The 15,706-nt window shown below is 39.7% G+C and overlaps 2 protein-coding genes and 1 long non-coding RNA gene across 4 annotated transcripts; 2 read left to right on the top strand and 1 right to left on the bottom strand.

Moving 5' to 3' along the window:
- Nucleotides 1-516: 516 nt before the first annotated feature.
- Nucleotides 517-1,438, bottom strand: LOC122137212. The gene is made up of 3 exons (XR_006154697.1): nucleotides 1,191-1,438; nucleotides 789-963; nucleotides 517-650 (listed from the first exon to the last, which is right to left on the bottom strand). It is a non-coding gene; the product is annotated as an uncharacterized LOC122137212 (long non-coding RNA).
- Nucleotides 1,439-4,464: 3,026 nt separating this feature from the next.
- LOC122137240 lies at nucleotides 4,465-7,444 on the top strand. The gene is given in 2 exon segments (XM_042723002.1): nucleotides 4,465-4,507; nucleotides 5,480-7,444. Coding segments are annotated over 2 exon segments (1,677 nt in total). The 5' UTR covers nucleotides 4,465-4,476; the 3' UTR covers nucleotides 7,126-7,444.
- A 3,263-nt stretch (nucleotides 7,445-10,707) lies between these two features.
- Nucleotides 10,708-14,617, top strand: LOC109069984. Of its 2 annotated transcripts, XM_042722902.1 has the most exons (4): nucleotides 10,708-11,346; nucleotides 11,451-11,510; nucleotides 12,297-13,156; nucleotides 13,213-14,617. In XM_042722902.1, the coding sequence occupies exons 3-4, from the start codon at nucleotides 13,135-13,137 to the stop codon at nucleotides 14,520-14,522; spliced, it is 1,332 nt and encodes a 443-aa protein (XP_042578836.1). In that variant the 5' UTR covers nucleotides 10,708-11,346; nucleotides 11,451-11,510; nucleotides 12,297-13,134; the 3' UTR covers nucleotides 14,523-14,617. The 2 variants fall into 2 exon arrangements, with proteins under 2 accessions (XP_042578836.1, XP_042578835.1); XM_042722901.1 differs by having other exon boundaries at nucleotides 12,297-14,617.
- Nucleotides 14,618-15,706: the final 1,089 nt, after the last annotated feature.

The raw sequence follows: 15,706 nt of genomic DNA, 5'->3' as shown, positions 1-15,706 counted from the left end.
CAGTATTTCCACTGGAACGACTGCGGTGAGCAGATGTCTCACAAAGACTGTTGCCGAATTGGCATTGATGGCATAGGCCCACGCCAGTTTCTCAACCATGACTCCGGTCCCAGGATGGATCTCAACCTGGACACAAGGTGAGCATTAAAGTTTAAAATACCAGTATGTCTGACTTCTTCAGCCCAACAGACTTTAGACATATAAGCACATTAGATCTGCCATACTCATTACTTTACACTGTAATTACTTGTTTAATGAAATGTATGGGGTTGATTGTTTTTATGTGGTTTGTGGGACGCTTTGGCAATATTGTTGTTACATTCATGCCAATAAAGCAAATTTGAATTGAATTGAATTGAATTAAAAGCAAGTCTGGCAAGCAATCGATCTATTTTATATGCTGTATTTATTTATTCTTTAAAAAACAATTACCTAAGAAGACTGGGAGGCAGTCAGGGATGGAGACACAGATGTGGAACTGGACAGCGTAGATCTGCGGAGGGAGAGCGAAGTGGCACATGGAGAACTGGACCTGGACTGCGGAGACCCTGGAAGGGCCGGTAATGCTTTGGTAGGCTCCACCCTGGATCTCTTAGGAGGTGCAGCCGAATCTATTATATTCCTCAAGCTCAGTAGGAGTTCTGGCACATCTAGACACAGTACATCAAAAACAAATAATTTATTATTATCACTCCTTTAGGACAATACAGCCAATTCAGCCTACAGTCATTTAGAGAAAGGTTTATTACTTGTCTGATGGTTCAATATTTGATATGAATCAATGATACCTTGAAGAACAATCTCCTTCAACTTCGCGTTCTCTTCTTTCAGGTCCTTGATCTCCTGCTTTAATTCAGCCACAGTCTGAGTCGGACTGTTGTGATTATCTGAAGAAGGCTGTGATTGACCGTATAGCCTAAGAAACTCTTCTGCAGGGTCTATCCTCCTGGGAGCCTTTGACTTCTGGGTGTCAAGAGATAGGAAAAAAAACTAAACCAAAATAAAAAGACAGCTATTGCTGGTGTTGAGCAGCTATTATGTACAAGAGAATCAATATCAAGAATCCTTACAGATTTAGCTAGATAGTAATGCCTATTACACAATAGTGCCAACTCCTTACACATTCTATGTACATTGTACCACTGGGAAATATGGTCATTGCATAGGAGCTAAAAGTAAATTAACGTCACCTTTGCTTGCTGAGACTGAGTTTCAACATCAGTTGAGCAATCTGAATCGTCCCCATATTTTTGGGGGGCCACTGAGGCCCTCTTTGTCAGCTCTGTAGATTCTCCTTCCTTCAGCAGTGAGTTCAGTTTACGGATTGTCTCAAAACGAGTAGCTAGAAAACAAAAGCAAATAGACCAGAGTTATACTCAAACAGCTGATTACACCAGATCACCCTCTTGTAACACTAAGACTGAAAATATACGTGAAGTTAGTGATGTGTTGTGTGCTCCAAAATAAGTGCAAGCACTGCATGCATGCTCTGTATGCATTGCTCATATACTTGTATACTTGCATACCCTATGTATACTCTACGCAAATATTCAGGGGGTTATGCATAAGGTATACATGACACCTGACATAAACAACTATTCAAAAAGCTTTATTCAACCTGGTTTCAACTGTCAAAGTATTATTATCTCATCTCATTTTTAACATAGTTACATTTTTAGTTCATTTTTGACATAGTTGTCAGATGACATACTGATTGTGGCACTTACAGTGTCAAAACCACATAGTACTTGTGTTTGTGTGAATTAGAGTAAGTTAGTAACTCTTAACTTACCACTAACACAAATGACAGTGCCTGTAGTAAGGCCAGCCTCCTCATTGTTTCCTCCCATGGCGCCATTCAATTACGGCTGAGTAGGTGGCAAAGGGATTCCCATCCTGGTCCATCTTGGAATCATCATACCCCCTTATGGCATCAGTTTTTATGTCACTGAGCTTCCCAAAATCCTCCCCTTCACTCCACCGCACCACTGCAAACTTCCTCTCCATGTGTTCTAAAATTATCAAAAAAATAAAAATCATTGTTTGGTTTAGCAATCAATAAATGACTGGCAGACAGAAACTGTTATTAAGCTAACATTTAACATCAGTATTCTGACAAAAAACACTTCTAATATTAGGTATCTGCAGGGTTAGGCAAGTTATATTTAAGACTTTATTGCCACTCAAAATGAAATTTAAGACCCATTTTGAATATATTGTGATTGTCAATTCTGTTGTCTAAATTGATAATATCAAGCACATATTAAACACATTTCTTTCTAAATTTGATTTGAAATATCCAAAGGAATATAATCTGAAAATTGCAGATTAGGTTATTGATAGGTTAAGTGATTTAATAGAGGTGAGCAGATAATGTGATATGTCTTTATGATTCTTGTGATATTAATTTCTTTCATATAACGTTAGCCCAGTCCTACCTGACAGGTGCCTCTATAGCCTACAACCAACCAGAAAGGGTCCGGTAGGTCCGGTGTTTCCTATTAACAGACAGTAACGTTAGAGAAATACTGAAAGCACATTAACGTTAACTTACTACAAGATGTTCTTGAACATGAATATTTTGGCCAAAGGCTGTGCAACCAAATGTAGTAAACATATAAATAATCATTCTATTTACTGGTTTAAAAACCTTAGAATCAAAAACAAAGGTTCTGTAATATTGACATGAAAATAAAATGGTGGAGACCAAATATTTATGCAGACATTAAAAACAAATGTTAACTTTGCCATGTTATCTTTGCCTTCTGCCAATGCGTTAATTTACTGGATCTGTTATAATCTAAGACTCATCCAACGTTACACTTGTGTTATTATCATATAAATATTATTAAAAATAAGGATAATTAACGTTAACTTAACTAATCTTGCTAAAATGCACCACTTTGGGTAATATAAGCTGAAAGTGACTGTGCAGCTAACTTAATTTAGCTAACTAACGTTACAACTGTAACATGTAATGTTAAACCAGTTAATGTTCGCCATTAAAAAAATCAGTTGTTACTTAAATAAATGTATTTCAAATTTAAGCTCAAACATTGAAGCTTAAATCGTAATGTTAACTCTAGATTTACCAAACTATGTCGTCTGTTGGCCGTTCGTCGGTCGTGATTCAAAAGATGCCTTCTTTTTCAACCTTCTACTTTTTTCCCTCCATACGGTGTTCTGCAGTGTACTCGCTCTCTCTCTCTATCGCTATCTATCTATCTAGCGGCCCTGCGCATGCGCATTACCCACAACCTCGCACTGCTCTGTAGTCATTATTTTCGAGGAACGGGAACGTTGGCTAGCTGAAGTTTCCACTAACTTTCTAGCGGTAAAATGGTCACATCGTGTTGACAATGAAATTAGCTAGCTTCACCAGCAACCCTAATAGGCATTAATACTGGTAACTATGTCGAAAAGAAAGCACAACGTTACTGCTAACACGAAAGAAAAGGTTTGGTTGAGAGAAAATGTTCCTATACGTACTTTGACAAGATGGAAAAAAAGGTTTGTACTTAATTACACATGTTTCCTAATCCAGCTCGTAACTTCTGGTTAAAGGAGAACTCCGGTCAATTTTAACATTGAGCTAATTTTTTTTGTACATTTGTAGTGCTGTCAGTACAGAGAACAACGACAAAAATCGGTGTTTCCTACACCGTGTTATCGTCTTTTTAAAATTTGCACCTTGTTGACTTCAATGGGCACGTTTAAACCTGTATTAATAAAATTGATGATAATTCTGCCCGCGAAAATACCTGAAAAACTTACTGTTTTCAGTCGAAGTCCACAGTAGTCAATAGTCGAGTTCACCCGCGCGATCATTGGTAACTAAGCAATTCAAGAGAACGCGCCTGAACTCGACAATCGACTACTGTGGACTTCGACCGAAAACAGGAAGTTTTTTCAGGTATTTTCGCTGGCAGAATTAACACCAATTTTATTAATATCTTTCACATCTACTGCAGTCAGATTCACTGTGTTCACTCTAAATAAACTCACTCACATGGCTGTGCACTTGTAATGACACATTGAGGATGTTAAAGCAGGCTAAACGCAGGCATGCCCCATTGAAGTCAACAGGGTGCAAATTTTAAAAAGAGGATAACATGGTATTGTGTATGAGGAGATGTCGTCACGACACAGCGCCCCGCCCCCAGAGACCGCGTCTCCTCCCCTTTCCGCCATCTTGGGAGTATACCCGCCAGCAAAGTTCATTGTTTACATTGGTAGTAGAGGAGGTTGTCGCACTATTCGAGAATGCCTGGAAAACACTGCTGTGTAAAAAACTGCTCCAGTGTCTCACACGATTGTCGTGGAAACCGTAGGAACCATTTGTTACAGTTTTTTCGTTTCCCTACATGGAAAAAGCATGAGGGAGAGCATGTCTCCGATGTGACAAAGAGACGTCGGATTTCTTGGGTGGCAGCAATTAGAAGAAAGGACATTACTTTTGACCGCATCTCCGAGTCGATGAGAGTGTGTTCTCTGCATTTTCATTCGGGTAAGTTCTCTAAAAAATTCTTTAAATGTGTTATGTTGCCAGCTCTTAAAGTCACGAAGTGCACCTGACGTTGTTGCCTAGCCTGCTAGCTAACTACAGTGCTAAGCATAAGTGAATACATCCATGCTAAATTTCACTAAAAAGAGGAATAAAAAATCATATTTTGTAAATTGATCTTATTGCTTTAATAAAAAAAATTAGGAAAAATCACCCTACCTAGAGATTGGCATGGGGTAGTTTCCAAAAGATCATCTCTCATGCAAATCAAACCAGCTATTAGGCTAATTGAAATAAACCATGCCAATATCTAGGTATGGTAGTAAGGGTATGTGATGATGTTGGGCTATTTTTAATTCCAAAAGCCAAGGGAACTTTATCAGGATGCATAGTATCCTGGATCCATAAAATAACTGGCCTTTAAAAATCTGCCTGTCTCAATGGGAATTTAACATGGGTTGTCCAGACTTATGCACCCTGTATTTTAGGGAATAACTTTTATTTATTTACGATACATTATTCATTCACAAAGAAAATTGGTGTCCTTAAAGGTTGGATTTTTTTAAATTAAGGCAATTAGATCAATTTCCAAAAGATGAATTTTTTTATTCCTATTTTTAGTCAACTTTAGCATGGGTCTATTCACTTATGCTTAGCACTGTATCTACCAAACTGTTGTTTCTTTGAAAATACTTGATGGCCAACCATCAGTGTTGTTGTTTTTAACAAAACTAGTTGAGATTCTGTTCATGACATTATGCTTGCTTGTCGGTGAAATGAGCTCGCAGTAATGTGTTTGCCCCACACAGTGGTTCTCTACACTAACTTTCCCCACTTTGGAGGACATCACAAAGATGCATTGTTCCCTCATATCCTTAGCCTTTTTTCTGCAAGATGTTTTAATGTAATGAGTTTTCCAGCTTAAAGCATTGATTTCATTTTATGATTTTTCTTAATCAAATTATTCTGTTCTAGGTAAACCATCATATGAGATGTTGGAGAACCACCCTGACTGGAAACCATCTTTGCGGTTAGGCCACAGTGAAGTTAAGCAAACAGATGAAGTGAGATTTCTGCGACAAGTAAATCGCAGGACCCAGCACCAGGAGCAGCCACCATCCCCGGGACAACACCAGGAGCAGCCGCCATCCCCGGGACAACACCAGGAGCAGCCACCATCCCCGGCACAGCACCAGGAGCAGCCGCCATCCCCGGGACAACACCAGGAGCAGCCGCCATCCCCGGGACAACACCAGGAGCAGCCGCCATCCCCGGCACAGCACCAGGAGCAGCCGCCATCCCCGGGACAAACACCAGGAGCGCCGCCATCCCCGGCACAGCACCAGGAGCAGCCGCCATCCCCGGCACAGCACCAGGAGCAGCCGCCATCCCCGGGACAACACCAGGAGCAGCCACCATCCCCGGGACAACACCAGGAGCAGCCGCCATCCCCGGCACAGCACCAGGAGCAGCCACCATCCCCGGCACAGCACCAGGAGCAGCCACCATCCCCGGCACAGGAGCAGCCACCATCCCCGGGACAACACCAGGAGAAGCCGCCATCCCCGGCACAGCACCAGGAGCAGCCGCCATCCCCGGGACAACACCAGGAGCAGCCACCATCCCCGGCACAGGAATGTGCACTCTGCTCATCTAGACGGGATGTTATCAACAGTCTTTTGGAGGAAAACAGAAAGCTGAAGGAGGAGCTTGAAGAGTACCAGATGAATGAGAACTTTCTGAGTGGTGATGATAACAGAGTGAAGTACTACACGGGACTTCCGACCTATCTAATGTTTCAGACACTTCTGCTCAGTCTCACGCCTTATCTGCCTCAAGGTAGTTTGAAGAAGCTCTCACCCTTTCAGCTTGTCCTGATGACTCTTATGCGCCTTAGACTAGACTTGCCAATACAGCACCTCGGCCGTCTGTTTCGGGTGCACAGGACAACAGCCAGTGATGCCTTTCACCATACTCTTAGTGTGATGTACTCACGGCTGTCTCCATTGGTGTACTGGCCAAGCAGAGAAAGTTTATTGACCAGTATGCCACACCAGTTTGTGGAATCATTTGGAAAACATGTGGCTGCAATTGTGGACTGTTTTGAGGTTTTTATTGAAAAACCCTCAAATGTACTTGCAAGGGCACAGACTTTTTCTCAGTATTAACATGCATACACCATGAAATATCTAATTGTGATTACACCCCAGGGTGTAATTTCTTTCATATCCGAAGGGTGGGGTGGGCGCGCTAGTGACAAACACATAACAGAGCAAAGTGGTTTCCTCAACAAACTGTTGCCAGGTGACATTGTGCTGGCAGATAGAGGATTTAATATCAGGGAAAGTGTGGGTATGATGTGTGCTGAGGTTAAGGTACCTACTTTCACAAGGGGTCGTGCACAGCTGGAGGCAAAAGATGTGGAGGAGACTAGGGCCATAGCACATCTCAGGATTCATGTGGAGAGGGTGATCGGTGTTGTGCGGAACAAATTTAAATTCCTACACTCAACTGTACCTGTGAACATGCTTCTCAAATGTGAAGGTGAAAACATAATGGCGTTGGACAAGATTGTCACTGTTTGCTGTGCCTTGGTAAATATGTGCAAAAGTGTTGTCTGAGTGCAGACTTTTTGTTTTAAAATAAAGTGTAATCTAATATACTATGAAATTACTGTAAATTTGAAATAAACTCTTTAAACACCTTTATATGACAACAGTATTTATTGAGAACTCACAATGAACAGTGTATTAATGTTTTCACAATATGCTCTAAATAAATCACAATAAAAAGTGCATTAATGTAAACAATAAAAAGTGCATTAATGTAAACAATAAAAAGTGCATTAATGTAAACAATAAAAAGTGCATTAATGTAATGTGCATCAAACATTAATCAGCACAAGAAGGGCAAAACCAAGGAGTATCAGCAGAAGGGGTCCACAAGCCCCACACAATGGAAGTGATACCACTGTACTGTACAGTTCTCGTTGTCACATGCCACCATTTGACCTTTCTCTGGTCCAGCACAGAGACACCACACTGACTTATTTCTCTTTGGTGCTTTGTCTTTTTTGGCAGGCTGCTTTCTTGGCGTCTTTACACGCACTTCCAGTGGCTGTTGTTGCTGGTAGCACACTGGGGCCAAACGATGCTTGGGAGGTAGGTGGTAGTGTGAAATATTGCACCACGAGTTCAGGGAGAGTCACCTTCAGGAAGAACTCCTGTGCCTTCTGAAGCCGTGCCTTCCAAAAAAAGGTGTCTGGAGTTATGCGTAGAATTACACAGTTCTTCAGTGTCCACACTACAAAGTCACAGTATGCACTGTTGGTTACAAAAAGTTGAGTCTGGACCTGGCTGTAGTACTGGTGGTTCTTCTTGAGGTGCACCTGACCATCAACCACATGCAGGCAGAAATTGCGGTCATCTGATGCACATGCATCAAGGACTGTGTAGTCCTTGTACTTAGCTGTGCATTTTATTTCAATGCAGCCCTTTCCACAACAGGTGCAACTCACAATGGCATCTGGTGATGCTCCTACTTGTGGGAAGGCCGGGTTGACAAAAAACCCACAAGTTTGCACTTGTAGATTTCTGTGCTGTTCTTTTGTGTGGGTGGTGTATGCCTGCCTCGCTGTCTCCTCCTGTTTGATACCCCAACTGGTGGCGGCTGTTCCTGGCCCGCGCGTAGGGTAACAAACCCTCTTTATGGTGGAGAGCTGGTGAGCTGATGTTTGTTGCATAGACACTGTGCATTGAGGAGGCCTTGATTCTGCCTGCCCGTGCTGCAAACCAAAGTGAAGAGGTGTGCTGTCCCCTCGTCCTTCTCTCAATCTACACTGCCTGTTCCTCTGACACATCAACGATGTTTCTTATGGCCTGGCAGTGCTTCTGCAGCGCTGACAGGTCACTCCTATCAAGGCTAGTGCCACGAACAGGGTCTCGAAATTCCTCACAGTATTCTGGCAGCACACTCAAAATGGCTGATCTTGTGCCTGTGTTATGGAGATCCCTGTAGAATGTTTCCAGCTCTTCCGGTGTTGGTGGGTGTTTTTTTGTTGTTTTGGCCGCACGTGTTCTCAACGCAGGACTGGTGTGGGTCTCACCATCAATGCGTCTGTTTAGAGACCTGCGTGTGGCAGCAGCAGATGTGAAGTCGATGCTGTGGCCAACCTCTGGATGGACTTTGTCGATGCTGCTTGGCAGGATCCAGTAGGCCGGTTCATCAGTGACTGTGGCCTTTTCCTTCAACCGGACACAGGCATCAACCATAAAGAGCAGGGCTCCAACATGGGTGCATGACTCAGCTACACCAGCCATGCATGTGCAGTGGGCTGAACACACTTGTCCCGATGGTGTAAGGATGACCCATGGTGTGAGAGGAGGTTCGCTGAGCCGCCTTGAATGCATGACCTGTTAAATACAAGAGGTATATATTACAAAGTCACATTTTTTTTTCAAGTTACACACTTCACATTTCCATTTGTCTGCAGCCTTGCCTGGATCACATATACGCCTTGCACTTTCGCCCTTAATGCACTCAAGTCCCCAACACACAAACCTACAACATTACACACCCCACATTAAAACTCATTAACATACAAAATAATATTCACCTAATATTCAACAATATTTTTTGATCTGCCTGCATTGACAATAGGGGTGTAACGATACCCTCATGAAACGATTCAATAGCCTACATATCACGATACTGAACTCACGATATGATAGTATTGCGATACTCCAAGACATATGATAAAAGTTGATTCGGTATTAAATTGTGTGTGTAAATGAATAGGCTTGGACTTGGTGCTGGAAACCCAACACACAGGACAATAGAGACACCATAATAACAATATTCATGATTCTGAAGCTGAAAATACAGAAACATTTTAGACGAATATGCTTGCACTCTGTCACTGACTAAATATATTTAAAATAATGTACAGTAGGCCACTTTTTACTGGTAACATCAGACATACTGCATGCAGGACCCACAAATATTCCCCCATTGCATTATTATACATTAAATGCAACATTTATATATAGTAGTTTAATGTAGTACTGACACTAAATCTGTAAATTTGATTTTTTTCCCTCACACAGTAATTTTCATTTTGGGTGAACTATACACACTAGCTGCTACATATTGTCACTATCCACGATATATATTGTTGCATTTTTGTATTGCGATATATTGTGACACGATATTGTTACACCCCCAATTGACACTATTTCATTTGAACTGAATGCCATCACTGTTTGATCCAGAGCTGCTGTAAGTTACAGCAGAAACAAACTTTGTTATTTTACTGTTATTATTATTATATTATTAATCTGCTTTGATACAATCTGGATTGTAAAAAGCACTATATAATTAAAAATGACTTGACTTGACAAAAGGTGAAGCAACTTACCTTTGCCAGTACAACGGTGTTTTCACAGTTTGGGGGCTTGTAGATGACCAAGTCGCGCACCCAGCCGCAGCAGAATGTCTCGTAACTTTCCAAGGATTTCAGGCTTTTGAATTCTAGCATAGTGTAATAACTGATGCCAAAAACCAAGTAATTAACTATTTCCATGTAAGTGCAAGGTGGTAAAGAGTCTAGGTCTTTGTTCCATTCAGCTGCAGGCAGCTCGTATGGGTCGACGTTTTTAATATTAGCCAGTTTCTCTAAATACCTCTGTTTGGCATTGGTAGTAAGTTTCTCCCTGTAAGGGCCCTTTTCTTTTGCCGCATTCTTCTCCATTTCTTCTTAAGTTCTATATTATATGTATTTATTTATATAATTTCTCGTAATTTCTATCCGTATATCCGTTACAATTTGTATCCGTCTCTGTATCGCTCTTACACTGTTGCCCCTGGCAACCGATAGCGTATCCTCCCAAAATGGTGGACGGGCTCAATTCGTCACGTGACAGCAAGCTACAAGCAATTTTTGACGCATCTCCTCATTCTTTATAGGAAACACCGATTTTTGTCATTGTTCTCTGTACTGACAGCACTTCAAATTTAAAAAAAATGAGCTTAATGTTAAAATTGACCGGAGTTCTCCATTAAGGTTGCAGTGATTCGTTCCCAGTTAGTTACCGTAACGTTACTGTCCACTGTTTCTTTAGGAAAATCAACAGAACTTTGACTGACATGGAAAAACATACTGCGCAACAACATGTAAGTGTTATCCGGTTCATGTCCTCTTGATCTTATTAGTGATAGTTACATTGTAAAAGTTACGTAGCTTATAAGATGATACTTATTACTAACTGTTTTACCTTTGCGATTTAAATATATTTGCAGCTCATATCTGTTGTGAACAACTTTGATGTGTGAATTTCCTATGTGATTGTATCGCATTTCTGTGTTGTTAAAGGGATAGTTTACTTTGAAATTAATTTTTGATATGTTTTAGCTTACCTCAAGGGCATCCAAGATGTAGGTGTCTTTGTTTCCACAGTATTTTCCATTTTGATATTTTTTGGTCAAACCGTTCTTGTCTGTCAGTCATATAATGCAGGTCTATGGTCACCACCTCAAAGAGCATGCACAGAGAAGTCCAAATTAAACATGATTTAATGACTCGTAAATGTAAGTACACATTGCTAAGACAGGAAACGAGCGGTTTGTGTGAGAAAACGAACAGTGTTTATATCATTTTACCTCTTTTAACCACAGCCACGTCCAAGTACTCTGAGGGCACGGGCGCTTCTGTCTGCGCAAGCGCCGGATCTCTCGCGCATGTACTCCTGTCTATCTAATAATTTGTTGATTTGTATCCTTCCTAGGAAAGTGATGAAGATTCCCAAAGAGAAGAGCAGAGTGCAGAACCTTTCACATTGGCACAGGTGAGACAAAACTACAGTATTCTGTCTCTCTATTTATATGTATCTCTCTCTATCACTCTGTCAATCTATCTATCTAACAAGTTGTTGATTTGTATCCTTCCTAGGAAAGTGATGAAGATTCCCAAAGAGAAGAGCAGAGAGCAGAACCTTTAACATTGGAGCAGGTGAGACAAAACTACAGTAAACACATTTATGAAGTTAATTACATAATTTGATAATGACATTAAATAATCACGAGACAAACAATGCTATGACAAAATGCACAGATTATCTCTGCAGCTCATGGAAGTAATAATAATAATAGTAGTAATAATAATAATAATAATCATAAATTTCTTTGTATAGCACTTTTCAAAAACAAGTTACAAAGTGCTGTACAGTGAAACAAATATGATCCATACTTAAAAATGTAAATGAAAATGAAAAATCAACAATAAAATCAGAAAATACAATAAATAGGAGACGAACCAATCCAGGGCCACATCACTGATACCAACATAGTTTTTCAGACGGCTAATTAAAAAATCATGGTCCACAGTGTCAAAAGCTGAGCTGAGGTCAAGAATAATTAAAATAGAGAATATTCCTGAGTCAGCTGCACGTAGTAAATCATTGGTGACCTTGATCAGAGCAGTCTCAGTACTATGCAGGGAACGGAAACCTGATTGAAATTTTTCAAAAATGTCATTATTGTTCATTATTGTTATCTAAAATTTTAGATAAAAATGGCAGCTTGGAAATGGGTCTAAAATTATTTAAAACAGAGGTATCTAAAGAGGGCTTTAGATGTGTAAAGACACTGTCTTTCCTCTTTTTGTTTGTTTCTTGCATGTGTTGTGGCTTCCATTAAATTTTTTGTGCTAAGTACAGTAGAGCAAAACAAGGTTACCTTTATGGTAAAGCAGAACATTATAAGTTTTAATATGGTGCTTCTTTTTCTGTAATTTTAGGAAAATGCCCCTCAAGAAATACGTGATGATATCCACTCTCATGGACTAACGGAAGGGCAAAGTTGCATCTCTATTTTCTCCTTTGCATTGAGACACAACACTACTGGTGTATTGATGGAAGACCTGCTGAAACTTCTAAAGTTACATTCTGCTGGGACAAATGCAGTACCAGCAAGCAAGTATTTTTTGGAGAAACCATTAGCTGGTATTATAGATCAATTAAAACGCCATCATTACTGCAGAGTATGTACTAAGTACCTTGGCACTTCACAATCACAAGAAGAAACACTTACATGTGTGTCATGTTCCTCGTCCATAACAGTAAAAGACAGTTTACAGGAAGGACATTTCTTTATCAGTATTCCATTAAAGGATCAACTGAAGGATGTTCTTGAGAATCAAGGTATGCACGATCTCTGTTTTCGTCCTGATGACAGTAGTAGGCATGTAATAAGTGATATATGTGATGGCACCTTATATCAGACCTTGAAATCAAACAGTGAAGAGGATTTCCTCTCCCTTACATTTAATTGTGATGGTGTACCAGTCTTTCAGTCCTCTAAATTTAGTATTTGGCCTATACTGTGTTGTGTCAATGAGATACCCCCTGAGAGTAGAGATAAGCATGTGCTTTTATGTGCTTTATGGTTTGGAGCAAAAAAGCCAGACATGACCTGCTACTTCCATCCATTTGTAGAGGAATGTGCCAATCTTTCACAAGCTGGCTTTGAGTGGCAACATCCTAGTGATCAGTCATGGAGACACGTGAAGGTGCATCCATTGTGCTGTGTGTGTGATGCAGTAGCAAGGCCATTACTACAAAATTTTAAGCAATTTAATGGTGAATATGGCTGCGGAGTCTGCCTTCACCCTGGGGTGCAGATGAGGAAAGGAAAAGGAAAGTCAAGGGTTTACACATGTGCAGATGAAAAACCAAGTGACAGAAATCATAAAACCACAGTAGAGATAGGACAAATTGCTGAAAGAGAAGGGACAACAATATTGGGCATAAAGGGCCCATCTGCCATTGTAGATTTACCAAACTTTGATGTAATCAATGGGATGGTCCCTGACTATATGCATTGTGTGTTGCTTGGCGTGTGCAGACAAATGGCAACTTTATGGATCGATTCAAAAAACTATTCTGAGACATGGTACATTGGCACACAAACAGCTATCTTGGACAGACACCTCTTGTCTATAAAACCTCCAGGTATTGTTGCTCGAGTTCCAAGATCTCTGACTGAACGCAAATTCTGGAAAGCCCATGAGTGGCAACACTGGCTTCTGTACTATAGCTTGCCAGTTCTAAAAGGCATACTTCCACAGAAGTATCACTGTCATTGGGCATTACTGATAGAGGGCATAAGCATTCTGTTGGGATCTGAAATAAATACAGAACAGATAAATCATGCCCATGAGGCATTAGTGTACTTTGTTGGAGGTGTGCAGTCGCTGTATGGGGAAGAGCACATGACATTCAATGTTCATTCACTTCTGCATTTGAGCAAAAGTGATGTGCATTGTGGTCCTTTGTGGGCGAACTCAGCCTTTATGTTTGAAGATTTCAATGGATACCTCCTGAAACAAGTAAAAAGTAGCCAAGCTGTACCACAACAAATATGCAAACGAGTTCTGTTTTTCCGAGCTTTTCCCCGTTTAGCAAAGCAATTTTTAACAAATGCACCTGCAGAAGTTACAGATTTCTGTAATGAAATGAGAACCGAAAAGCATCATGTCAATAAGTTTGAGAAGTTCACTGAGGTAACTGCCCTTGGTCCACCAAATGTAAGATTAATGTCTGTTAGTGATCAAGCTGCCCTACAAACAGTGAGAGAGGTTTCCCCAAACTCTGTGGTAAATTACTACAAGAGAATTGCTGTAAATGGAGAGGTTGTTCATGGTCATACTTACAGCAAAACAAAACAAAGAAACAACTCTATTGTGCTTTTGAAGGATGGGAGTATTTTTAGAGTGTCCCACTTTATTGACATGGGTGATCAGTGTTTATATGCCATAGGAAACTATGGTAATTGCACAGTGCAGAAGTTAGCCAGAGGTTCTCTTATCAAAACTCCACTGAGCTACATGTCAACTGTCCTCTTTCCCACAGGCTTTCACAAAGCCATAAACACTGCTCAGGTAGTTAGACCATGTATGTATATTCAGTGTCCACAGTCCAGCTCAATTGTTTGTCGGCTACTTAAGACATATTACTGTAAATGAACTAAATGTGAAGATGGCCACTTATTCATTCAGGGTTGCTGAGCTGGAAAGTAACTAATTGCTTCTACTGTTACTGTAATCTAATGTGAGAATCTAATTTAAAGATATACTACAAATTGTTAATGTTTTCTTATTTGGTAAGTTTTTAATTGCATGTCTTCAACATTTATGTATTTCATTGTAACATCCAAAAGGACACAAGTACAAGGTATGGTTTCAAAACAATTATTAAAGTAGCATCTTAATGAACTTAGCTAATTTAAAAATATGTATTGCCACTTAAATTTAAAATGTAAATATGCAACTTGTATATGTCATATACTAATTAAGTGCAAAATTAAATCTTTCTACGGCAAGAAATGAGTGACTGTGTCTTTTTTTATTTTTACATTACAATTTTGAATATTTGCTGCATACACAAGAACTTGATAATCTAACTGTAAATAAAAAATAATTTTTGACTATTTTATTGGATAGAATTACTCATAAAATCTTAAATAACAACAAATATAACCCATGTAATCATTTTTGAAAAAATTCACTAATTGAGATTGAAGAAAGTGTGATCTAAAAACCTGATACAATGCTAGTGTCATAAAATCTTAGAAATGCCATAAATTATTTTTGGTAATCTCATCATGTGTTTTTCCATGTACTTTAATGTCCCATATATGTGACATCTTACATATGTCTATTGTCTTGTAAGGTTTTTATACAATATACCAAGATTTTGGTTTCACTAATGATTGCCCAACTCATATAACTTTGATGTTACGTGTATCTACTAAGAATATTGTATGTGGATTTACTGTCATATATAGTAATTATAAGTTCCCAAATTATCTTAAATCTCATATTACACAATTTTACTAAGGATTTTGTGTCTTGTTTGACTGTTATATATATTACTTACAAATTTCAGATAAAAGATATAAACATTTAGTAAAATTTATCTATATCTTTTCCATATGGGTACAATGGGTGCATAAAATAGTCACATGCTCAGATTGCATGTCCAAGTATCCAGAGTGGAAAATCTGTGTGCAAGCAAGATCTTTTAGATGAAATAAATCAACTAATTTTTAGACAGAAAAGTTACACACAGTTTACGTGGGTTCCAGCGCTGAGGGAAATGAAAAGGTGGATAAACTGGCAAAAGAAGCCCTGGAGACAGAAAATATAGA

Source organism: Cyprinus carpio, chromosome B4, assembly GCF_018340385.1.
Source record: "Cyprinus carpio isolate SPL01 chromosome B4, ASM1834038v1, whole genome shotgun sequence".
NCBI lineage: Eukaryota > Metazoa > Chordata > Actinopteri > Cypriniformes > Cyprinidae > Cyprinus > Cyprinus carpio.
The sequence above is the reverse complement of the archived record's forward strand: the minus strand, read 5'-3'. Positions and strand labels throughout refer to the sequence as shown.

Bases quoted from the DNA above. Each gene is read 5' to 3' on its own strand.
- LOC109069984 (XM_042722901.1), top strand. From the start codon at position 12,411: ATGGAAGACCTGCTGAAACTTCTAAAGTTACATTCTGCTGGGACAAAT.